The sequence below is a fragment of the Dermochelys coriacea genome, chromosome 3 (genome assembly GCF_009764565.3).
Source record: "Dermochelys coriacea isolate rDerCor1 chromosome 3, rDerCor1.pri.v4, whole genome shotgun sequence".
Classification (NCBI taxonomy): domain Eukaryota; kingdom Metazoa; phylum Chordata; order Testudines; family Dermochelyidae; genus Dermochelys; species Dermochelys coriacea.
The window spans coordinates 45,768,704-45,793,816 of NC_050070.1; the positions used below are offsets into that span (position 1 = coordinate 45,768,704).

The following is a 25,113-nucleotide window of genomic DNA, read 5'->3' on the forward strand; positions in this document are numbered from 1 at the left end:
ATCCCATAGCTTAGTGATTAGCTGAGTGCTGAGAGGTGTGGGAGATGCCTGTTCAAATCCTTTCCACACAGCAGGTGGGAGGAGAATTGAACCTGGGTCTCCTACCTATTGGGTGAGTGCTCTAACCCCTGGGCTAAAAGTTATAAGGCAAATGGTAGCATAGGCAAGAGGTTTCTGTTTATGGACAGCAAGCAGACAGGTGCCTCCTTGCAGCCCAGACTTAGGCACTTAGCTCTGTGAGACAGGTGGGGTTTAGAACGCATCCCTCTGGTCAGCAGTTCTCATTGGGTATTTTAGACAGCTCTCTGCCTAGCATGCTGGCTTTTGTGAATTGTCTCTCTCCCCGTAGGCATTGTACAGGTAGACTAGGCACCTAACTCATGCTCTGTGGAGTCCAGATTTTTCAAGGGGCCTAAAAGTTAGGTGTCACAGTGCTCAGTGTCCTAATGTGAAGCAGGACTGATTCTAGGGGCAGATGCCCTGGGTGCCAACTTCCATGGGGTGCCCAACTGCTTTGCCACTCTGCCTTTATTTTTTTCTTTTCGTTCTGCTCCACTCTGATGGGCTGGATGTGTAATTTTTCCCCCCTCAGCTAACTGGCAAAATGGCAATGGCCACTCCTGATGCCAAAGTCCCTTTGTGGATCTAGGCTTTAGTCTCTCTGTGCCTCAGTTCTCTGTGTAAATAAGGAGGATAACGGTACTTTTACCTCATAGAGGTATCCTGAGGATAAATATATTAAAGATTGTGAGGCACTCATGCTATGATAGTAGGGGTCATGTAAGTACCTACAATAGATTGATCTCTCTAACAACTAGGTCCCTAGGGTCTCATCTTTAAATGCTGCATAAGATTAAAAAGTTGTGAAAGATTTGTGCATCTATAAGATACTCACAGTCTGACTGTATGCAACATGTGGCATACTGTGTTGTGGCAGTAGCGATGGTGTCTGTAATATCCTTAGAACAGCCCCTGTATAGTCCTGACCAGAACTTGCTTTGGAAGAAGAGACTGCACCCAAAGAATCCATTCTACGTTTTATACTGAGTCCAATGCATTCTTGGAGAAGACTAGGGGATTTCAGCACAGAGAGAGCATTCTTGCAACATAACCATGTTTATTGAAGCTTACATAGTAGTTGTGTAGCTCAATGCTTTGATCCTAAGAGTACTCAGTAAGCTGGAACCCAGCATTGTCCCTGAAAAACACCCATGTCCCTAACCTCCTTGTATTTCTGTTGCCTGTATTTACTAACAATGTAGCTATCCCTTGCATCTTTAAAACAATTTTCTGTAAAAAACAGTATGTTGCAGAGGGCTTGTGCTATGATGTTCCCTGGTGAAGGCAATCCAAGCAGGTGTCTTCATGGTGCCTCTATTTCTATTGTCAGACCAACTTTAACATTTAGTATATTTTGTTCTAGTTGCAGGACAGAAAAATAAATTTTGCTCCCATTTTCACTACTGAATCCCTACAAGTGTGGGCAAATTTAAATTTATTTGCAACCAACTCTGAGGTAGTTGGCCAAGGAAGTAGAAACAAGGAAATATGTGTTTCTTTTTGCAACATATGTCCCTATTAAATGGTGCTTTACAAGGCTCACCCATGGGACTCATATTTTCATACTATGAGCCAAGTAATTGCAAAGTTGGCAGCGTAGTGCTCCCAGGTACTGATCATTCTGAAAGTGGTGTGACTGCCAACCTAGGAGTATGGAAAGGATGAGTGAATGGCTTGGGACTGGGAGCTTGCAGATCTGAGCAGACTGTGTGTGACTTTAGGAGAATCACTTAACAACTCTGTGCCTCAGTTTCCTGATCTGTAAAATGGGGTTAATAATACTTCCCTTCAGGCGTCTTCTGAAATCCAAGTCTTTAATATTGTGACTCATTTGAAAACATCAGATGGAAGGCACTGTATCAATACCAAGTATTAGCTATAGTAACAAGAGTAGTACTAACGACGAAGCAAATTTAGAGGATGTGGCAAAGAACACAGGAACTGCAATATAGCATCAGACCAGTGGTTCTTTTAGCCCAGTATTCTGACTCTGGCAAGGACTGGCACTGAAGCTTTTGAAGAAGATTCCCAGTAGAAACAGTTATAGAATAACCAGCTCAAGAGAAAGCTCCTTCCTCATCCTCATCAATTAGTTGTTGGGTTATGTCCTGAAGCAGGAGGGTTTATAACCCTTCTTAAATATTTTTTATCTTATTGAATATAAATGTAGTTATTGTCATTAATGAAACTTAGCATAGAAATCTTCAGATAGACTTGATGAATAATAAAAATAAAATGTGCCAAATTATATGTTGGGGTGATAATGGTTGACAGACTAAGCAGGGAGGTTGCTGAATTAGCCAACACCTAAAAAGATGACTACCACACTGGGATATATATTAGATTTATACAACATACCTGGCCATGAAAGCTGCTGCAGACCCTTATATTTCACAAACTGCAATATACATTTTGAAACATTCTATAAATATACTTTATCCTGCTCTTGTAAATGTCACTAAACTCCACCCTTACTGCGGATGGTATCATTTCCATAGCAACTAAAGTACTTCAAAGTAGAAAAGGCAGAGAGAATCTAATGAAAGGAAACATGCAAACAAAAGACAAATGATTAGACTGAACCTGTTTGAGAGACACCAAGTATTTCATGGTGTGGAATACTATAACATGTTCACTGCCACTTATTTTGTAATATTCTTGACCCAAGCTAGTACCAATAAAAACTTTATAGCATCTTACGTCATAACATATTGTCAGGGGATTGCTTGGAAGACTAGAGAGTAGAGATGTGCTCAAACTACAAAGTTTGGATCTGGATCCCAAAGCCCAAGGGTCTGTGGATCCAGGGTTTTGGTTCAGCCCATTATATTAACAGGAGCCAGCCATGAAATGTGGATCTAGATCTGAACTTCCTCAGAGTATCTGGGTACAGAGCAGTCTCTTCTAGTGATCACTGCTAAGTTCCAACTTAGTACAGAGCTTTGAAATACTGTACACTTTGCTGTGGAATGGAGAACAATGAAACAGAATCCAAAGAGCAACAGAGATGATATAACTGCTGAAAAGATACATGCTCCAAAGGAAGTTTAAAGAAATCTACCAAAATTTTCAAAGTTGGTCACAGGTAGGCAGCAAAATCCATATTTAGGCACTTACATACTTGACTTGATTTTTCACGAGTGCTGCCCACTGATAGCTCCCATAAAAATCAAGTTTGCATAATTTAAATGTGGGGTAGAATAAAGGACATGCGTAGTCAAGGACTATTGCAACCTTAAACTAAAAGTAGGGCAAGTTTTGCAAAAGAAAAATGGCTAATGTTAAGAACAATTCAAGGGTGACAGGAGAGATCAGTGAGGCTCCATGAATGGACATGTCCACAAACAGGGTGTAGATTATCCCCTACGTCATTCCCTGGGGTGTAACTAAACTGGGATGGATTATGGCTCCCCTTCCCTGCTGCACAAGGGAGATGAGAGGCCTGCAGGGAGGTGCAGGGTGGCTGTGCTCCCTGAGCCTGCTTATCTACCCCTCACACAGTCTTTTATGCCTATGTAGAGTGAGGGTAGAGGGCTGCCCAATCAGAAAGGCTGCATTTTACATCCACGTTACACAGAGCAGAGAATCAGGCCCACATTTACAGGTGCAGGGAAGAGGGAAAATGAAAAACAGGATCATCGTAAAGGACAGAGACTAAAAAACAGTTCATTGTTGCAGTAATCCAGATTGGTATATTTTCTTTCTTCTTCAAAGTCCCATTCGTTTCCTTTTGTGAGTGGCAAAGGCTGTTGATGGTGATGTGCAGAGTTCATAATGAGGTAGGAATCCTCCGAAGAGAGATGGTAGAAAGAGGAAGGAATATAGCTGCTGTTGTAATTCACATGCAATTTCCCTTCATAAAAATCATCTCCAGACAGGCCTGTGTTGGGCCTGGCAGGATGGTAGCCAGCCTTTGTTGTAGGCGGTATATTGGGAACATGTTGGATACTGGAGTCCATACAGTTTTGTGAAGAAACGATTTCACAATGCAGATCAGCCAAAGATAAAGCAGAACCATTGCAACACTTGTCAGTACATGGATTCCTTTCAAGGGCAGTGTTCTTATTCCAGGGTTGTGGCTCTCCATAGTCAGTGTACATATTGCACACAGATGGTCCAGACAGGTCTCCACTACCATGCTCCCTGCTGCCAATTTCTTTGCACTTCTCGTAGTATTTGTTAGATCTTGTGTCCTGAGAGTGTTCTGTTAGGTAAGGGGATCTTCCAAACCCATAGTTTTTGGCAAGAGACAAACAATTATTTATTATTTGCTCTTGAGGGTTTTTGTCTATTAAATGTCCATTAAAACTACAGGGAGATATGTAGTTTTCCTGATTGGAAAGAAGTAAAGGCAAAGCTTCTTGACTTTGCATCTCACCTGTCAGGGACTTAAGAAAGAAAAATAAAATGTAATAATTAATTCAACAAAAACAAACACAAAAGAAAAAGAAACCCTTATAACTAACCCAGAACAATTAATTCTCTTAATGCAAACAATGAAACAGATCCAGTCAGAGTATCAAAGGTATCTGAATTTATATTTCTTCTCTCCCTGCGTTATGTTAATGTTGTGGATTGTAATGGTGAATCTGAGTAAGCTGGGGCCCCAAATGATAAACAGGAAAGGAAAGGTTTCAGAGTAGCAGCCGTGTTAGTCTGTATTCGCAAAAAGAAAAGGAGTACTTGTGGCACCTTAGAGACTAACAAATTTATTAGAGCATAAGCTTTCGTGAGCTACAGCTCACTTCATCGGATGCATTTGGTGGAAAAAACAGAGGAGAGATTTATATACACACACACAGAGAACATGAAACAATGGGTTTATCATACACACTGTAATGCATCCGATGAAGTGAGCTGTAGCTCACGAAAGCTTATGCTCTAATAAATTTGTTAGTCTCTAAGGTGCCAAAAGTACTCCTTTTCTTTTTGCGAATACAGACTAACGGCTGCTACTCTGAAAACTGTAAGGAGAGTGATCACTTAAGATAAGTCATCACCAGCAGCAGGGGGGGGAAAGGAGGAAAACCTTTCATGGTGACAAGCAAGGTAGGCTAATTCCAGCAGTTAACAAGAATATCAGAGGAACAGTGGGGGGTGGGGTGGGAGGGAGAAATACCATGGGGAAATAGTTTTACTTTGTGTAATGACTCATCCATTCCCAGTCTCTATTCAAGCCTAAAAGTTAATTGTATCCAGTTTGAAAATTAATTCCAATTCAGCAGTCTCTCGTTGGAGTCTGTTTTTGAAGCTTTTTTGTTGAAGGATAGCCACTCTTAGGTCTGTGATCGAGTGACCAGAGAGATTGAAGTGTTCTCCAACTGGTTTTTGAATGTTATAATTCTTGACATCTGATTTGTGTCCATTCATTCTTTTGCGTAGAGACTGTCCAGTTTGGCCAATGTACATGGCAGAGGGGCATTGCTGGCACATGATGGCATATATCACATTGGTAGATGCGCAGGTGAACGAGCCTCTGATTGTGTGGCTGATGTGATTAGGCCCTATGATGGTATCCCCTGAATAGATATGTGGACAGAGTTGGCAACGGGCTTTGTTGCAAGGATAGGTTCCTGGGTTAGTGGTTCTGTTGTGTGGTGTGTGGTTGCTGGTGAGTATTTGCTTCAGATTGGGGGGCTGTCTGTAAGCAAGGACTGGTCTGTCTCCCAAGATCTGTGAGAGTGATGGGTCGTCCTTCAGGATAGGTTGTAGATCCTTGATGATGCGTTGGAGAGGTTTTAGTTGGGGGCTGAAGGTGATGGCTAGTGGCGTTCTGTTGTTTTCTTTGTTGGGCCTGTCCTGTAGTAGGTGACTTCTGGGTACTCTTCTGGCTCTGTCAATCTGTTTCTTCACTTCAGCAGGTGGGTATTGTAGTTGTAGGAATGCATGATAGAGATCTTGTAGGTGTTTGTCTCTGTCTGAGGGGTTGGAGCAAATGCGGTTATATCGTAGCCCTTGGCTGTAGACAATGGATCGAGTGGTATGATCTGGATGAAAGCTATCTATATCTATATCTATTCAGGGGATACCATCATAGGGCCTAATCACATCAGCCACACAATCAGAGGCTCGTTCACCTGCGCATCTACCAATGTGATATGTGCCAGCAATGCCCCTCTGCCATGTACATTGGCCAAACTGGACAGTCTCTACGCAAAAGAATGAATGGACACAAATCAGACGTCAAGAATTATAACATTCAAAAACCAGTTGGAGAACACTTCAATCTCTCTGGTCACTCGATCACAGACCTAAGAGTGGCTATCCTTCAACAAAAAAGCTTCAAAAACAGACTCCAACGAGAGACTGCTGAATTGGAATTAATTTGCAAACTGGTTTTCCTCCTTTCCACCCCCCTGCTGCTGGTGATGACTTATCTTAAGTGATCACTCTCCTTACAGTGTGTATGATAAACCCATTGTTTCATGTTCTCTGTGTGTGTGTATATAAATCTCTCCTCTGTTTTTTCCACCAAATGCATCCGATGAAGTGAGCTGTAGCTCACGAAAGCTTATGCTCTAATAAATTTGTTAGTCTCTAAGGTGCCACAAGTACTCCTTTTCTTTCAGGAAAGGAAAGTCATAGTTCAGAGAAAGAAGAAGGCTGCCCTGGTGTTCGGATGTTATTCTGGGACTTTTAAGATTTTGGTTCTCTTCTCTAACACATACTTCCTGTGTAACCTTGGGCAAGTCACATAATCACTCTGCCCTGTCTGTAAAATAGAGCTAATAGTAGAGGGATCGCCAACCTATGGCCCGCAGCCATAGGGTAAGCCCCCTGGTGGGCTGGGCCAGTTTGTTAACCTGCCACATCTGCAGGTTCAGCCGATCACAGCTCCCACTGGCCGTGGTTTGCCGTTCCAGGCCAATGGGTGCTGCGGGAAGCAGCGTGGGCTGAGGGATATGCTGGCCGCCGCTTCCCGCAGGTAAACAAACTGGCCTGCCCCACCAGGGGGCTTACCTTGGTGGGTCGTGTGCTAAAGGTTGCCGATCCCTGTAATAGTACTATATGGGGGTTGTGAAAATAAATACATTAAAGGTGGAGTGTTCAGATGCTATGCTGATGGGGGCCAGATAAGTATGACAGATAGTTCAGCCTCCAAAGTCCTTCCAAAGACTTACTAGAAAATGTACCTAGAATCAAATACTAAAGTATATTGAAATAATACTTATTAATGAAATTGTTAATGAAATTGCTGTTTTAATACATTTACTATCACAGAGGCTAATTTACTTATTTCTATGGAGCTTTGCTGCAGTTGGATACGATGAGTTTTTTTAAATGGTTGTTACATTTTAAGTTGATTTTTTTTCACCCCAGTAAATATGATTCTTCAAACATTTGTAAAAGTATTTCCCCTAATTTTTAGCTGACATTTTTATTTCTTTAAAATTCAGAGCTTCACAAATGTCAGTTTCATTCAGTGAAGGTGCAGCACATTGGAAGTATTCTGCTAAGCATAGTTTCTGGGTATTTTACAATCTCTTTAAATACTCTAATTATTGGATTATAATTTTACAAGGTTTAATTCCTTGCCGAACACCTTTTTTTGTGTATATTTAATTATTAGTGCTTACAGTCCTCTGTTCTTTGTCATTTTACTTTTGCATCCTTTTAATTATTGCAACTTTATGACTTGATGGACCCAGCCGCAGTAAAACTCCCTTCACGCATTCTGGAACTATCTGCATGAAGAAATTCCACTGACTGTACATTCTTTAGGGCCCAGCCCTGCCTTAGTTAAAGACCAGCTGATACCATATGGAAAAGTTTGAAAACATTCTACTGAAAATTATTCTATTTCTAGATCATATATTTTCTATAGTTCTCCTTCCAGGCATGTTATAATAAGACCTATTCTTTCAGCAAGTGGGGAATGTCTTGGCAGTACAACTCCCATTTGGAGTAGCATGGGCAGATAGATGGAGGTGGTGGTGGTGGAAGGGAACCTGGAGCTACTGCACAGTCTGGACGATCCTATGCCTCTAGTGGATCCTTGATATCTACAAGTCATGGGGATTTGCAGGTTATTTTGGTAAAACCCCAGCTCATTCTGCAGGGTTAGAGTCCCCTAGAGTGACCAGACAGCAAGTGTGAAAAATCGGGACAGAGGGTGGGGGGTAATATAATAAAAAGACCCCAAAATCAGGACTGTCCCTATAAAATTGGGACATCTAGTCACCTTAGAGTCCCCACAACACAACAGTCTGGGGAGAGTTCTGAGGGGAAAGCTGAAACGACAGATGTCTCCTGTCCTGTGGGCTTTTCTAAGGGAGGGGAGAATCTGGCCATAGTTTTTATTCAGTGGTAGGCGTGTCAAGGTTGCTGACTCCCACACCCAAGGTCCAGGTAACCTGAGCAGCATGGCACATCTGGGGCAAAAATTAGGGCTTGATCCTGCTTTGAGCAGGGGGTTGGACTAGATCTCCTGAGGTCCCTTCCAACCCTGATCTTCTATGATTGTTGAGCCCTTTGTGTTTTCTATATTAATAATAAAAGTTACCTCAGCCTCCCGGCATCTTTTTAGTCTTGGAGAGGTGGGAGAAACAGCTGTATGCGCTTTCTGTATTGATCTTCTTGCTTCTGCTTCTAGTTTTGTTTCTGGCCTTGGGTGATCATGGGCCCCCTTAGACTTTAGAAAGGAATGGGTTAAGTTCAAGTTAAAAACAGATCCCATGCAATAACTTTAAGCGTTCAGCACTTAGGGTACGTATTTAAAACCCACATAGGGGCTGCATGGTCTAGTGAGTTAGACCCTTTCACCTCACATGGTATATTCAACTCAGCAAAACAGAATAGGGTGGTCTGCTGATCGTGTGAGTAGCCAGTTCCATTAGTTCTTTAATGAACACACACATATCTTTCAAAACTAAGACTATATATATGGTATGATCAATCAGAAAATTTATTTCCACCTCTATTTCTTTGAGAATTAACTCGATATAAGCATGTTTGTAAATACAATATGTTAGTTATTAAAACAAAATATGTTTGGCCAGGTCCCCAGCAGGTGCAAAGACCTGGAGGAGAAGAAGGATAGTCTAGAACTTAGCCTTGGACTTAAGAGACATGTGTTCAATTCCCTGTTCTGCCCCAGATTTCCTCTGTGACCTTAGGCAAGTCACTTAGCTTCTCTGTGCCTCATTTCCCCATCTGTAAAATGTGGATAATAGCACTACCTTGCCACACAGGATAGTGTTGTCAGAACAAATAGGTTTACCATAGTATATGAGCACCTCACAATGTTTATGGGAGTATAAGTACTTACAAAAAAACAAAACAACCCGCCTTGTAAATTTCCCAAAAGGGTCATAGGAAAGCTTTACAAAAAATCTGTTTACACCAGTCAAGATCTGGCCCATTATCTAACTGTTTGAGCAATTTGTACTAAATGCTAAAAAAGTATAGTGTGTATATGATTGGCTACCACAGACAAATGCTTAGGTCTGACTCCTTACTGCTCTAAGAAATCCTTATTTCTGGATGGTGCATTCTGGGAAGGATGTAACATCAAAACAGCATGTCTGAAGCTGTAAGGGTCAGAGCTTAGTCCTATACTTTAGATTCTAGACTATGTCTGCACTGCAGCTGGGAGAGCATCTCCCTGCCTGCACAGACACACGCTAGCTCTGCTCTAGCTAGCATGCTAAAAATAGCAGTGTGGATGTTAAATACAAGCCTGCCTGACACCCCTCTCTCCCCCACCCGGTGCCTGTGCCGCCACTTGTGTCACAACATCTACACTGTTATTTTTAGCACACTAGCTCAAGCAGATCTAGTCCATACCTGTCTACCCAGGCTGGGAAACACACCCCCAGGTGCAGTGTAGACTTGCCCTCATGGGTATGATGCGTTACAAAGTAATGATAATATAAGATTCTTATTAGGTAGGACAAATACATGTCTTTAGTTAATCTGATTCAATACCTTTTTTAAGTTGATCTGGGTAAAACTGTTTTACACCAACCTGAAAAAATATGAATGGCCCTTCATGCCTCCAGAAGTTGGTGACAGGGTACCCACCATGGCCTCGACAGGAAATAAGCTTTAAAGGTCCACTGCAGTTTGGACAGCATTTCCCTGTAACAAGGGTAGGAGGATACATTGGCATCTATGCAGGGGATCTAGCAGTCAGATGAATCCAATCCGTGAGAATGGTTCATTTGCAGTTGATTGTTACCTTATGGTGCTTGTGTGCTCAGAAGATGCATTGAGTAGAATTGTGCAAAAAACTCTTTCATACATATAGAAAACCAAACACTGGCAAAGAATTCCTTTCTCCTGTTTTATAGTTCAAGGTGACCTGCAAAGGATATTTTTAATAATTGTACTTTTTTGCACCTAGTTGGTTTTTCATTAAAGTATTAAAAAGGCCTGAAAGACTAGGCAATGAGGGTTCTGGTCTTCTGATTGTTTTTCAACTTAGAAGTAGACCTGGTTAAAAATTTTCTGATAGAACAGTTTTCCACTGGAAAATGCTGATTCAATACAATAAACATTTTGCCAGACTGCAAACAATTTCATCAAAAGATTCAATGAAAAATTATCATAAGAACATAAGAATGGCCACACTGGGTCAGATCAATGGTCCATCTAGCCCAGTATCCTGTCTTTCAACAGTGGACAATGCAGGTACTTCAGAGGGAATGAACAGAACATGCAATTATCGAGTGATCCATTGCCTGTCGTCTACTCACAGCTTCTGGCAAACAGAGCTAGGGACATTTAGAGCATGGGTGGCATCCCTGACCATCCTGGCTAATACTCATTGATAGACCTATCCTCCATGAATTTATCTAGTTCTTTTTTTGGTACTCTGTTATAGTTTGGCCTTCACAACATCCCCTGACATGAGTTCCACAGGTTGACTGTACATTCAAGTGCCTTGTTTCAGCTTTATCATTTCAGCTAATATAATATATTTTGAATGATAAAGTTGAAACAAAGTACTTCAATCTTAATCAAAACAAAAAGTTTTGATCGGGTCATTTAGATAGTTCTGTAACCAATTATTCTGGCAATTCTGTTTTGTGGGAAATTTAGAAATGTTGACTTTTCATTGTGATTTGGGATGAAAGGAAATTTTGAAATGCCAGATTTCCTGAGGAATGGAAATGCCAAATTTCAACCAGCTCTACTTAGCAGTATCAGGAATTTCAAGTCTGATCTTTCCTGGTTTGGCTGGGGGACCTATGTGAGAGTTCAGGGATGTTTATAATGGGCTCCAGCACTTCAACTAGATTTGGCAGAATTTGATTTTTTTTAAAATAAATTTCAATGGATAATATAGATGTTTATTTTTAAGCACTTTAAATTTTTTTAAATAGATTTAAATGTTCACAGTTGTGCAAAATTATCAGGGGAATAACATCACATGTAAAAATATGCTAAGTAAATATCCTTAAACCAAACTCTAATAAGTTCTCAACCAGCATTTTTCTTTCTTTGCCTATCTGTAAGTTTTGATTATTATTGAAGGACTTTTTTGGTAAATTAATATGTGCACTGTGATATCGTTTACTGACCAATAAAATTTACCAATAAAATTTAATACTTTCAAGCCTAACTTTAACTGAAGTCTTTAACAAAATCTTCCTTTATCCAAAATGTTCATTAGTCACTGTTAACAAAACCAAACAATCAAAAAGAATTTTAACAAGTCTAGCTAAAAATCTCTTCCCTTCTGAATTACTCAACTTTTGATCTCTCAGCTTTTGTGTTGTCCCCTTTTCAGTAATTTTCCAGTCATCATAGAGTCTTCCAACATAGATGGGCTGAATTTCTAACACAGATACAAGTAAAAAAACTACATCATAAAAAATCAACTCATTTTTTTCCTTTGGAGGTCACCTTTAAGTAAAAATATTTTCCTATGGAAGTGAAGTTCCTGTGCAGATTAATATACTAGGAACTCATCTGTACCAAGCTGGATATCAAGCCTTAGCTAAAGCAAAATAGAGACAGTACATGCTGACTTTTAAGACTAGCAGGCTGCAAAAAAAAGTTTTGAGAAGCCAAATCAATAAAAATAAAAAGGAATCAATACTCATTAGTATTCTTCTGAAATATGCAAGTTGTATTTAATAATAGGGAATACTATAGCAATGGCAGTGGGAAAAACTGGATGATGCAATTAGTCTTTTCCATCTCTAATTTCTATGATATTATAATAAATTATTAACAAGGGTATTAATAAGAGAACCAAGGCAGGCGTTGCCATTTCCACATGGTCGTACTTACTTTGCTGTTTTTGCCTGGCTTTATCACATATGGCTGGTCTCAGATATATCTTCCTCCCATCTGTGGCTGAGCAGTCATTGTTGCAGACCACTACCCCAAGGCAGGATTTTTTTAAGATGCGAGAGTTGTGGTTATTGGTGTTTCTCATCGCCCAGCTACTCAGGTGCCTCTGAGCATTTTTATCATCCGAGCTATAGATATGCTTTACATAGGAATCTGGCCATTCCTGAAACCAATCTGTTTGTTTCACATCCTGTTAAGAACCCAAAGAATGCCACATTTTAGCCAAGGAAAGAAAGTAGTTTCTCAATTTGAGGACAATAGACTAGATCCTTGTCACTCTAGCATTGTGTAGCAGGCTTAAATCCAGACTAGCCAGTAACCGGAGGATTCCTTCAGTATAGGCTTGGGGGATGGCTGGGGAAAGGGACCATGGCTGCAGTTTCACTTTGCTCCAATGATCTGACCAGCTGCCATAACAGCTCTTTGGCCTTCAGGCTGCTCTAACTCATTCCAGGGCCCAGCCAGGAGCAGAGGAGCCTCAGGAGTGGAAGACAAGGTGCCAAGTGACTTTAAGCCACCTACTTTAAATGAAGTACCCTACACAACCGTCAAACTTAGCAATGATTAGCAGGTTAATTTCTTGTATGCTCCATGGCCTACTTCACCATTACTATTATTAAAGATGGGCCTGTGTTGCAAAGTTTGGAATCGGAGCCAAGCATTTGGTTTGGTTTAGCCTGGACTTTTCGTAGAGAGAGGATGAACACTGAAGCATATCCAGACTGCTTCAAAGCTTCCTGGGTCTCCAGATCCAGCATTTTGTTCAGGTCAATTGCTAATTCTCAGACCAGATTTCTATCCTAACTTAAACCTCTTCTCCCTCCACTGTTCCTAGTACAGCATTTCAGTCAGACCTTATTTTTCTATTAGAGGTGGAGTCAAAACCTATATTGTAAACAACAAATATAAAACTAAACAAACAAAATGACATTTTAGCAAGGGGCCAGCCAGACATCAACACAATGGCTACAGTTAGTACAAGAAGAAAATGTAAATAGGTTATAAAGAACCAAACAAACACTCTGATGCCTTAATGTGAAATAGATTGGTGACAACATGAACTAGTCTCAGCAAAGCACTGTTTGCTTTCATTATGCTCAAAAAAAAAAAAAAAAAAAAAAAAAGAAAGGAGAAAAGGTCAAAAGAGACTGAGATCCACGAAAGCAGTACAGAAGCACCTTGCTAATTTGCACTGGCTGGGAGATCTATTGTGAGAGACTAGCATCAGGGAGATTTCTTTGCCACCCCTGTGAAAAACTACACAAGTTTGACAAGTTCTGTTCCTTTGGTACTAGATTCTAGATTCAGATGGTACTTTGATTCTAGAGCTGGCCAGAAATTTTCTGACAAATCTGAGTTTAATCAGAAAGTACCAGCTCAGCAGAGCGAAAAGTTTCACTGACTCTATTACAGATTTGATCAAACTTTACTCAAAACCCAGTTTCCTGGATGGCTGCTGGGGAGCCCATGTTCTGGGGCAGCCCTGCCTTGCAGACTGCCCTGTGCTGGGGATTGCAGGGTTTCCAGGCTCCCATTCCACAGAGAGCCTGGCAGCTCCAGAAGCCACAAGTACAAAAGCCCAGGAGCCCTGAGCCTAGCACCCCCAGCTGGAGCTCTCAGGGCTGCTATGCTCTCCTCTCTGCAGCAGCACTGCCCAGCTCTCTGCTGTGGAGCAGGAAGCATAGAAGTCGGCAAGCCTGAGCTCCAGCTTGGACTCTAGGACAACCCATTCAAGGCAGGCTTCAAGGTGCCCTGACTCTAGAGACAGCTCAGCTAGCAGATTCAGAGCCTGGAAGCCCTGTGAACCCCACTCAAGGTAAATTAATCTACTCCTGTTTCAAAGCCTGGTAGGTCAAAGCTCACTATAGAACTTTTAGTGTGCAGTAGCAGAGTTCACATGGACACTTAGTGTGCAGCAGGTTGATGTGGGGTAGATTTATACCCCAGCTTTTTGTGAACTATATATTTGTGTAGACAAGCTCTCAGGTCTTTCAGACTGCCTGTTGCGGAATTGGGTACCTGGAAGTCCTGTGTCGGGCTTCCAGTGTCCATGGCTGCCGCCGGGCAGCTCTTCCGTGCAGACAGCTTCACACTGGAGGGCCCAAGGTTTCCAAATTCCCAAGGCAGCTGGCTCCCTGGTCTATCGGATACCTGAGTAGATAGCCAGGGTGCCAGCTGGCCCAGAAATCTGGAAACCCTGGGGTCCCCAGTGCTGTGACAGTCTACATGGTGGTGCTGCCTTGGACCAGCAGACCCTGGGAGCCAAGACTGCTGCTGAATAAAAGTGACATTTTCATGCTAGCTGTGCTAACAACAGTGAAACTGACAAGAATGTCAATTTCACATATTTAATTTTGGAAATATTATGGTTCGGTGCTCCCAAAATGAAAATTTTCAGGTTTTATGGGTGCACAAAGAATTGTTTTTAATTCAGTTTAAAACAAAAATAAATTCTAAAATACTGAAATTTTGGGGGAACTGAAAATCCTGAGTTATGGCCAGTTCTACTCAGTTCACACATGCTCAGCAGAGACTTGTTAGAGTTTGGCAGCTAAATTCTCTGAAGATTTAATCTGCACTGCACATGCTCCAACCCAGGAATCCAATGGCTGGTAAAAATTCTCTCTGCAATCGCTGCTTCCAGCTGCTGTGGCTCCAGGCTTGGGAACTGCAACCTGGGAGACCATTTCTTCTATGCTCTCTGTGCTCCATCTGCTGGCTCCTAGGCAGTGTGGAAGTAGAATCTGCCTGATTTGAATGCAGATGGGACAAGAGATGGACCGATGGGAGGAGGGCCACTGGCGGCAAGACGACTTTGGGGTGGAAGGGGGACTGAGACAAGGAGCCTGGGTGGGGAGGTGATTGTGAGTGGGAGCCAAGGTGGGGAGACAGATTGGATGAGGAGTAGGGGTTGGATGGGTGAGGGACCAAGCTGGCTTGGTAAGGAGCCTGGGACAAGGGGCCTAGTGGATATGGGGACGAGAAGCTCAGGAAGACTTGACATCAAGACTTGACACTGATGTAATGGAAGATTGGGATTCTGAAGGGGAGCATGAAGAAGGAAACTGGGACTGGGATAAAGAGCTTGGGAGTCACCATTCATCTGCTGTCAACGAATATCTCTTATACCCCCAGCCAAAGTGTGTGTCTAATGCCCTACTAGTAGCTGGTCCACATACAGGATGACAACCAGCTAATGTCCTCTGTTACTCTGTTAGCTCAAGTTGCAGAGGCTTGGATCTAAATGTTCCAACAACACTGATGACCCATGTTGGTGTCAAGATGTTGCCACTTATTGGAGTTTCACTTTTTTCTGTTTGCTTTTTTAAAAAACCTAGGAAACTACACACATACAAAACTATATTAAAAGAACTTTAAGGCTGTAAAGGTTCTGGGTACCTAACTTGAACTTGGGCTCTGATTTGCAGAAATGTTGAGAACTCACATCTGCAACTGAAAGCAGTGGCAGCTGTGCTTTTTGAACCAATAAAATGCTATATAATGCAAAGTACTCTGAAAAAATCAAGTCTTAGGTATCTCAAATTGGGCACCCAAAGTTACTGGACACTTTTGACCTTAATCTCTGTACCTCAGGTACCATCTATAAAATGGGATAAAATACCCTCTGCTCGCCTCCCAGTGGTGTTGTGAAAATAAATTCACAAGTTCTTGTGCAGCACTCAGCTATTATAGTCCCAAACCAATGAGAAAATTAATAATTATGTGGTTAAAGCATGTTTGAATGATGTGCAATAAATAAGACATTCAAGAGAGAGGATAAAATAAAATATTAAATAGCTGCTTCAGCCAACCAGTGAACTAGAAAGATAGTGAAACTAGAGGTTTCAGAGTAGCAGTCGTGTTAGTCTGTATTCACAAAAAGAAAAGGAATACTTGTGGCACCTTAGAGACTAACAAATTTATTTGAGCATAAATCTCCCCACTGTATTTTCCACTGAATGCATCTGATGAAGTGAGCTGTAGCTCACGAAAGCTTATGCTCAAATAAATTTGTTAGTCTCTAAGATGCCACAAGTACTCCTTTTCTTTTAGTGAAACTAGAGTATCACTATTTCTTATAACACATAGACAGCTCTTTCAGGTGTATAATTCAAGGATAAATGTATGAATGCTTAAATGTTTTACTGAATAATTTTCTAGCTGTTCAACAAAATGTCTCATTTTACCATACACCATGGATACCGGGAAAGTGGCAAACAAGGAAAGATGATAAAATATTAATGTTTCAGAAGGTATTCCATGATTGGCTGAACTTCTAAAATACTTTCTAAAACAAATACATGTACCTGAGGCAGTTTGATGTCATTGATATCCCAGCTTTGAGAAGTGGAGTCCTCCTGGTCCATAATATCATCTGCAGCTTTCAGCATTTCTGAATTCCTTCCCAAACTTAGCAAGCAAATCTCCACTGCCTTCTTTTGAAGTTGACTAGCTGTCACCACTCTCAGGCAGTTTACAACGAGGAAGCTGTTTCCTGAAGCTAAACGAGAGAGAGGCTGCCCATTAAAGATAAAAATCAGTGTTCTTTGCCAGAAAAACTTGTTCCATTAAAAGTTTTGCAAGCAGACAAAGCAATGGAAAATATAGCTTAGAGATAGAATGTGATCTTATGGAGGCATCATTAACTGAAAGCACACCATGAGTTTATTGACGGTTTGGTTTTGCTCATTCTCCTTTCAGACCAAATTTATGTTCACGTAACTCCACTCCCAGACCTCTTTGTAAGTGAGATCAGAATCAGGCCCTATATTTTCAGAACCAAAATGACTGAGAAGCACAGCGCTTGCGAAGGCCTCTTTATTCTTGTTGATTACACAATAGGATTTTCTCCTGCTGTACATTACAAAGGTGAGGTGCAATAGGTGACTCTGTCATGTTATTTGACTTGATATGGTTCTTGGCCACTTCAAAAATTGCCCACATCTCTGAGAGCCCATCAGTTACAATAATGGATGGAACTGGGCAGGCTTCATGCATTTTCCTATCTCAACTAGCAGACAAACAGAAGAAAATTTGGTGTGTTAGTTAAAAATGATTGTGGGCATCCCATACATTCCCATGTAGTTCCTTATGCTTTCCAGTCATAATTTCAGTATCAGCTAAGCATAGCACCACAACAGCAATGTGCACATGAATAAAAAAAGTTCTTTCTTTTGGGTGAAATCATTATTATTTCTGAGAGAGAAGATAAATCTGAAAAGTATCAGCTGGATCCTCAGCTGGTGGAAACTGTCATAGCTTCATTATCTTCAATGGAGTTACTTTGATTTAAACCAGCTAAGGATCAGATGCAGCATGCTGAGTGGTGAAATATATAGCATAATAATGTGTTAGGCAGTTTGTCCAGTAACTGGAATAGGGAACTGGGAGCCATTATTTTATTATTATCGGCTATGCAAGTGACAAGATCTTGGAGAGGTGCCTCAGTTTACCCATCTAAGAGATGTGTATGATAATACCTCACAGGAATGTTATGAGGCTTGGTGAACATTTGTAAAGCATGTTGAGATCCATGGATGAAAGGTGCCGTAAGCAGTATATTCAAAGTACTACTCCCCAATAAGTAAATCAGAACATAACAATGGTAAAACAATAGGGAATTGCAGAGTACTGTGATCAGATATTCAGAGCAAAATACATGCAAAAAGACACTAAACATGACACATGGGATTTAACATTAATTGCTTAGCAATTTGAATTGGCAGTTTAATTCTTACTAGGCAAGTAAGTCATTTTTTCTCCAGAAAAGATGTTATCAGAATGAGCTTATTCCAGGAAAAGCTGCTTTACTCCATAGAACATACAAAATGTTATAGAAAACATCAGGTCTTCATATACTCTCATATTATACCACGAAAGCTAATATACTCACCGCTGCAGACAGGGACAGTAACGTTAGAACAGACAATGTAAAATGTAAGTTGCATTGGAAAGCTGTGTTGAATTTATGAAACAAATTACCCTTGAATATTAAATGACCTGTTATATAATTCAGAAAGACAGTCCAAATCTTTTTTCAATTACTTTTCAAAATGAACTAGCTTGAAAATTGATTTTTAATTCCTTTCTTCATTAGAATTAATCATTAACAATTTGTAGTGGAGCATTTTCCTTTTATATTGGTTTGCCAAAGAAAAAAGCATACATTAAATATTACTTTAAAATTCAGTGAATGGCAAACGATGGCTGTTTAATACAGAAAAAAAGACAGTTGCAGAGAATCATGTTTGTACAGTTAGGTGTTGATATGGACTGAAATACTGCAAAACTTCTAGTAATTGAATTGCATGGTGGCTTTCAAATTATTTTGACTGCTAGTTGTTTATCTTCTTATATCAACTTTACAAAATCTAAATTTTACTCTATGGTAAATAATTCCCACCTTCCCCCCTCCCTTTTTTTTTTTAAATAAGCAATCCTCTTAACCAACCACCAACTAGGACTTCAATGGCATATCTTACCTCCTTAACTTCTTATGTGGATGAAACTGATGTAGTGTCATCTGAAAGAAGAGATTCTTTGAGGGCAGAGCACTCAGGCTTCAATCACTTCCTAAGTCTCAGTAGCTGTACTCTATTCCATGATCAGATACTATATGCGAATGTGTGCTGGCTGCTATCCAATCAAAACTTAGATGTTCACAGTCAGCGACAGGTAAGAAAACTTATAAAGAGTCCTATATATTGATTCATTTACAGCATTAATAGGATGGGAGGTTGGGGTCTGACTTCCAGCTCATATTGTCCCTCACATAAATTGTACCACATTTCCTTAAATAGTCACGTAGTCAGCCTGCTGTTGTGTGTGATAGAATGCCAACAGTAAGGTAGCAAAATATGCACATGACAAAGTTATTCAGGTTAGTCGAGACCAGAGAGGATTGTGTGGAAGTTCAGGGGAAAGTGAATCGGTAACACAGTGACAAATGAAGTTTAATGTTGCTAAATATAAAGTAATTCACACTGCAGGGAAATATCTAAATATTTACTACACATACCTTACAGGGTTCTAAATTAACTCTATCAGCTCAGGAAAGGGACTAGAGGATCACTGTGAACAGCTCGGTGATGATGTCTGTTCAACAGTCAAGAAAGCAAACAAGATGTGAGAATACATAAGGAATGGGGTGGAGAATAATACAGAAAATATTATAATGCCATTCTATAAACCAATGCTGTGGTCTCATCTAGAATACTGTGCAGTACTGGCCTCATCTCAAAAAGGACGTTGTATAATGAGGAGGGGTTCAGAGAAAGGCAATAAAACAAATAGGGGCATGGGAAAACTCTCTTCATAAGAGATTGAAAAGACTTGGATTGTTTACTTCAGGAAGGAGATGAATAAGAGAGGATATAATAAAAATGTATAAAATAGTGAAAAGTAAAGAGAAGTTAGAACAGAAGTTCCCGGTCTCTCTTACAACTCAAGAACAAGAGGACATTCAATGAAATTAAACATGATAAATTCAAAAATTGAGAAAAGGAAATCCTTTTTCATGCAATGCATAATTAGACTGGAACTCATTGCTACAGGATGTTGTTATGTGAAAAACTTAGAAGATTTAAAAAGGGAATGAATATTTATATGGATAACAATAACCAGCGTTAAAATAGTTAATGTGAACATCTGTGGAACATCTAAGACATCTAACAGACATTTTGGAAGAAATATTTAAACCTCATGCTTCAGGGTTTAAGCCAAACGTTAACTCCTAAGGGGACTAGGAGCTTTCTTGTATCTGCCTCTGAACTATCTGGCCACTGTTGGAGACTGATTCAGTCTGGCAACTCCTATGTTACTACATACTATACTAATTCAATGCAATTTGTGTTTCATTGTTTGGAAGGACACTCTTTAAAACCGTAGCCACAGCAAATCTCATATGCTCTCCTTTGATATTTCTTCTGTTACAAGAAATCACAGATAGGTGAAAAAAATCTGGAGCCTGGAATGCTTTTGGCAGGAAGATCACAGTTCATCAAAACACCATGTAATATTGCTAAACAGCAATATCTGAAATCAGTGTAACTTTCTGTAGAGGTTGACTGCTGATGTCTTTTGTTCAGGTGCCAGACTGTGATGAAACCCAATAACTGATCACAGGAATGCATGGATGTAAGCTATTACACAGTTTTCAGAAGATCAAACTCCTTCATTTATATTGACTTACTGCCCTGTAGAGAAGCTACTCTTGTCAGCACTATCATCAGCCTTCCTTATTCCATCTTTGGTGTAATCTTTCAGCTGGTGCCAGTACTTAACTGATCTCAAGTGTGGCCATTGGCCCTTTAAATGGACACTGATTAGTGCTATATTACACACCATATGGTTTGTGCCAAATGGAAATTGTATTGGTTTGGACAAGACAAGACATGCAGTTAACTATTCTATTTTAGCTTGTACATGACACCTCATATGGATGCTGTCATTTTTATTCCACTTACTGGAACATGAGGGGCAGCTAAAGGAATGAGGTGAGACCACATTAAAAATCCAAGTAACTTTAATGGGGCCACAGCACTCACACAACAGTATCTGCCTCCCCTAGGAAGGGGAACCCACCACAAGAACACTTTCCACCCAGTCTCTGAGTAAAGATAAAGGGGGAAAATAGGGGTGATGTCATGATAGAAGGTCTACTACCAACAACCAAATCAGGAAGAGGTGGGGGATGAGGCATTTCTAGAACAAACAACAGAAATACTGAAAACACAAGAGTTGGTAGCAGTGGGGGACTTTAACTACCAAGATATCTTTTGGGAAACTAATACAACAGAACACAAAGTGTCCAATAAGTTCTTGGAATGTATTGTGGGCAACTTTTTGTTTCAGGAAGTGGAGGAAGTAACCATTTTAGACTTTAGACATTTTAGACAGCTATTTTAGACTTGATTCTGATCAACAGGAGGGAATTAAAGGCAAATGTGAAACTGGAAGGCAATTTTGGTGAAAATGATCATGAAATAATAGATTTAATGAGTCCAAGGAAACTAGGAGAATAAGAACAACGGACTTAAAAAAATTCCTGAAACAACTAGGACATTAGGTTGGACATTAGGAAAAACTTCCTAGCTGTCAGAGTGGTTAAGCACTGGAATAAATTGCCTAGGAAGGTGGTGGAATCTCCATCATTGGTGATTTTTAAGAGCAGGTTGGACAAACACCTGTCAGGGATGGTCTAGATAATACTTAGTCCTGCCTTGAGTGCATGGGACTGGACTAGATGACCTCTTGAGGTCCATTCCAGTTCTGTGATTCTATGATAGTAATGACGGTGTTGTCAGTTACCTCAGTGGAGCCCCAGCCCTTGCCAAGCTTGACTTCAGCAGTGGAACACAACAGCTGAAGCTTAGACCAAAATCAAGATATATCATCACATTTTCAACCCACACTGGTGCTTTGATATGTAACCCTCAGCTTCAGCATAAATTCTGCAGCTGAACTGTTCCAGAACATAATACAGAAGGTTCTACAAGACATCTCTGGAGTCAAAAATTTCAGCAATGACAACCCAATAGATGGGATTAGTTGTCAGGCTCCTGACTTATCACTTATGTGAGAGACCCCCTAAATCAAGCAAAATAGGAGTTCCTAAAAAAATCTCATTTGAATTTTTGGCCATGTCTTTTCTGCAGGTTGACAAGAAAACAGACAACAAAAGACTGTCAGAACCACAAAACATCCTCTTCAGATGCCTGTGGATTCTCTATGCACAGCTCACCTACTTGAACTGTGTGCTGGAGAGAAGACCTTGGTCTAAACCAGGATAATATAGTAAGCATGTGAATGCTGAAGAGGCAGCACTTTACGGGATGTGTGTAACAACAAACAAAATCAGCATGAATAGTCGTAAACATACAACATACACCTTGAAAATAAGGCACAAGACGGAGAGCCAAAACTTTAAATAGAGCCATTTAATTCTTTTGAAGAAAATATAATGTGCTATATGCACTCTGGTGACATTAGTGAGATTATAAAACTGTTAGCCTAATTACTTTTAAATGAGCCAACTGACTATTTATGGAAAAAAATATTCTTACTTTGATTAATAATAAAATTAAATCATACCACTAACTGTAGGTGTAGCTGACTGTGCCCATGGATAGTACACTTTATACGTGGTCTCTGGTTGCTTTAGTGCTTTGTTGGCACAGTAGATGGCGCCAGAGACATTTTCTCTAGCTTTCTGTAGCTGGCTGGTGAATTTGCTGTCAGGAGGTGGCGGAGGAGGGGGGTGTTCTGAGTCAGTGTATCTAAAAAAAAATCTGTGTGTGGAGTATATTTCTCAGTGAAAATGCCACCCAGTGTTTTTCATGTAATGTTACTGATCAAAATAATGCCTCAGCCATTCATCCCCATCACTTCTTCTTTGCTAAAATTCAAGCCACTGTGACGGAATTAAAATGGGGATTCTGCCTGAGATGGCAGACAAATTAAAAAAACACCAGCTAAGGCCCTCATCCTGATCAGACATAAACATGCAGGTTAGCCCATTGACCTCAGAGAGCCTATTCCCATGTTTAAAGTTGCTCGTGTGGTTGTGGCGAATCAGGGTCTAATGGTGGAACAAATTGCAACGACTCTGGCTACATTGTCCTCTTCCGTTCCTTTGACTCTAAAGTCGTTCTATAAAGGTCATTTCAGAGTTCAGTTTTTTAGTTCTTTTTTATTTTATGTGCACTTTTAATTAGTCTGAGGCCTTAGCATGCTATGGTGATGGAGGCCACAAGTTAAAGCCTGACCCCATGGAAGTCAATGGCTAGAGATGGGATCTGGATGGGGTAGGCCAGGGCTCTGAGTTGTCACCGACCAGTCTCTCTCTCTCTCGCTTTCTCTCTCTCAGGTGCTTGGCTGGCTGGTTCTTCCTCACATGCTAAGGGTCTGAGTGCCATACGTGGGATCAGGAAGAAATTTCCCCCCAGGTCAGGTTGCTATTGACATTAGGTTTTCTTCCACTTTCCTGTGTAGTATGGATTGTGAGTCACTTGCTGGGATTAATTGGGTAAATCTCACTCAATCTTTCCCTTTCTTTATCTGTGGCACCTAATAATCTAATCTTTTGTGGGCTTGTAATTCTTTGGTCTAATTTTGGTCGTTCGGTTTTGTGTGCGGGTGATGAGTGGTGTTGGTGGCCTGTGATATACAGGGAGTCAGACTAGAAGATCTGGTGGGCCCTTCTGGCCTCAAACGCTATGACTTCAATGGGGCCCAGATGTCATCCCTTATCTGTTATTGATATTTAAATAATTTTATGAAATCTTCCACATTTTCAATTTTCCACATGTCCTATTGATCATGCCTAAGATTTTTATTGTTATTTTTCTCAGATTTAACTCCTTCTTTCTCTTGCTATTAGAGGGATATATTTAGGCCCTGATCCTGCAATGTAGTCTGTGTGGATGCCTCCATCATGCAAATAGAGTCCCAAATGAAGCCACAGAGAGGCAATAGCCACTGAACAGGTTGCCAAGGAATGTGATAAATTCTCCATCACTTGGAGTCTTGACGTTGAAGTTAATGTTTTTTTTCTAAAAGTTATCCTTCAGTTCAACTAGTTACTAGGCTAGATGCAGGTATCATTTGGTGAAACTGTATGGCCTGTAGGTACATCGATTGGTAAGGCTACGATACCATGGATCACACTGCAGGATGAGAGTCATAATTTTAAAGTTGTTTTTACCTCAGCTGTTTCCTGACTCTTTTCTTCTTTATTTAACACCATTTGAGTTAGTTGCTATCAAATTAAAATATTTTGATGTTTGAAATTATGTGCTTGTGTTTATTTTCTGTGTCAAAAATTGCCTTTTTGTACAAAATCTTAAAATGTACTTAAAAAAAATCACAGAAACCAGGACATTAAAATAATATCCGAGCTTCTGAGAGAAGGTTCTTACCTCACTGGGAGAGAAATGAATGACATAGAGAGTTGGGATGTACTTTTGTAGTCTATTTTTTTTCATAGTACATACACAGGTTCCTATTCACCTTGAACAAAGAGGTTAAATACATCTGGAAAGATACAAACAGGTAATTCCACATTCAGAAGTCCAGCTAAAACACAGCTGTGTCCCCATACCTCCAGCTAGGAGCATTTTCTCTGGCTCCTGAATAAGGATGCTGTCCTAATTCTAGTCAGGAACAACCCCCATCCTGTCCCTAGTCACATCTCCCCCATAAAGTGACCCATTCTGTGCTCAATATTAATTGAATATAGTTTAGTCATTTGGATCTGGGTGTGCTGGTCTGTATTCTGACCAGCAGTTTACCCTTTTGATTTTAGTGATCTTCCCACTTAGGAATGCAGCTGCTAAATTGACAAGAGGTTATAGAAATGCCTAGATTTAAGATAGATGCAGGCTAGAGATTCTCTTATAAATTCCCTCAGTGGACTCGCCCTGCATAAAGAAAATGGTTTGTAGTGTTAGATGCAGCTGTGCATATTTTTGACGCATGTGAGTTCAAGTATGTATTCTCTTGTTAACCAGCTAAATTACTTAAGTGATCTCCAACAAATGTTTCAAAGAACGACAAAACATGTTTAAGTGAACAGGAGAGAGAATACTGTCCACTAAGATTTAGAACGGGTCCTACAACTTTTCTTAAGAAACGTGAGAAAAGTGTCGGTTGGGGGCTAGTTCTCTGCCGAAGAAGCTAGCAAGTAGTACATGGATGAGCAGGGCTGATGTAAAAGAGGGATTGAGGCATTAGGTGTTATTGGAGCAATTT

General features: G+C 40.4%; 1 protein-coding gene across 2 annotated transcripts; it reads right to left on the minus strand.

Moving 5' to 3' along the window:
* Positions 1–420: 420 nt before the first annotated feature.
* On the minus strand, positions 421–24,811 carry GCM1 (glial cells missing transcription factor 1). Of its 2 annotated transcripts, none has more exons than XM_043510371.1 (6): positions 24,282–24,811; positions 16,671–16,864; positions 12,301–12,553; positions 10,028–10,140; positions 8,564–8,692; positions 421–4,448 (listed from the first exon to the last, which is right to left on the minus strand). In XM_043510371.1, the coding sequence occupies exons 2-6, from the start codon at positions 16,752–16,754 to the stop codon at positions 3,696–3,698; spliced, it is 1,332 nt and encodes a 443-aa protein (XP_043366306.1). In that variant the 5' UTR covers positions 16,755–16,864; positions 24,282–24,811; the 3' UTR covers positions 421–3,695. The 2 variants fall into 2 exon arrangements, with proteins under 2 accessions (XP_043366306.1, XP_038252032.1); XM_038396104.2 differs by lacking the exon at positions 24,282–24,811 and adding an exon at positions 18,846–19,066.
* Between the last annotated feature and the right edge of the window lie 302 nt (positions 24,812–25,113).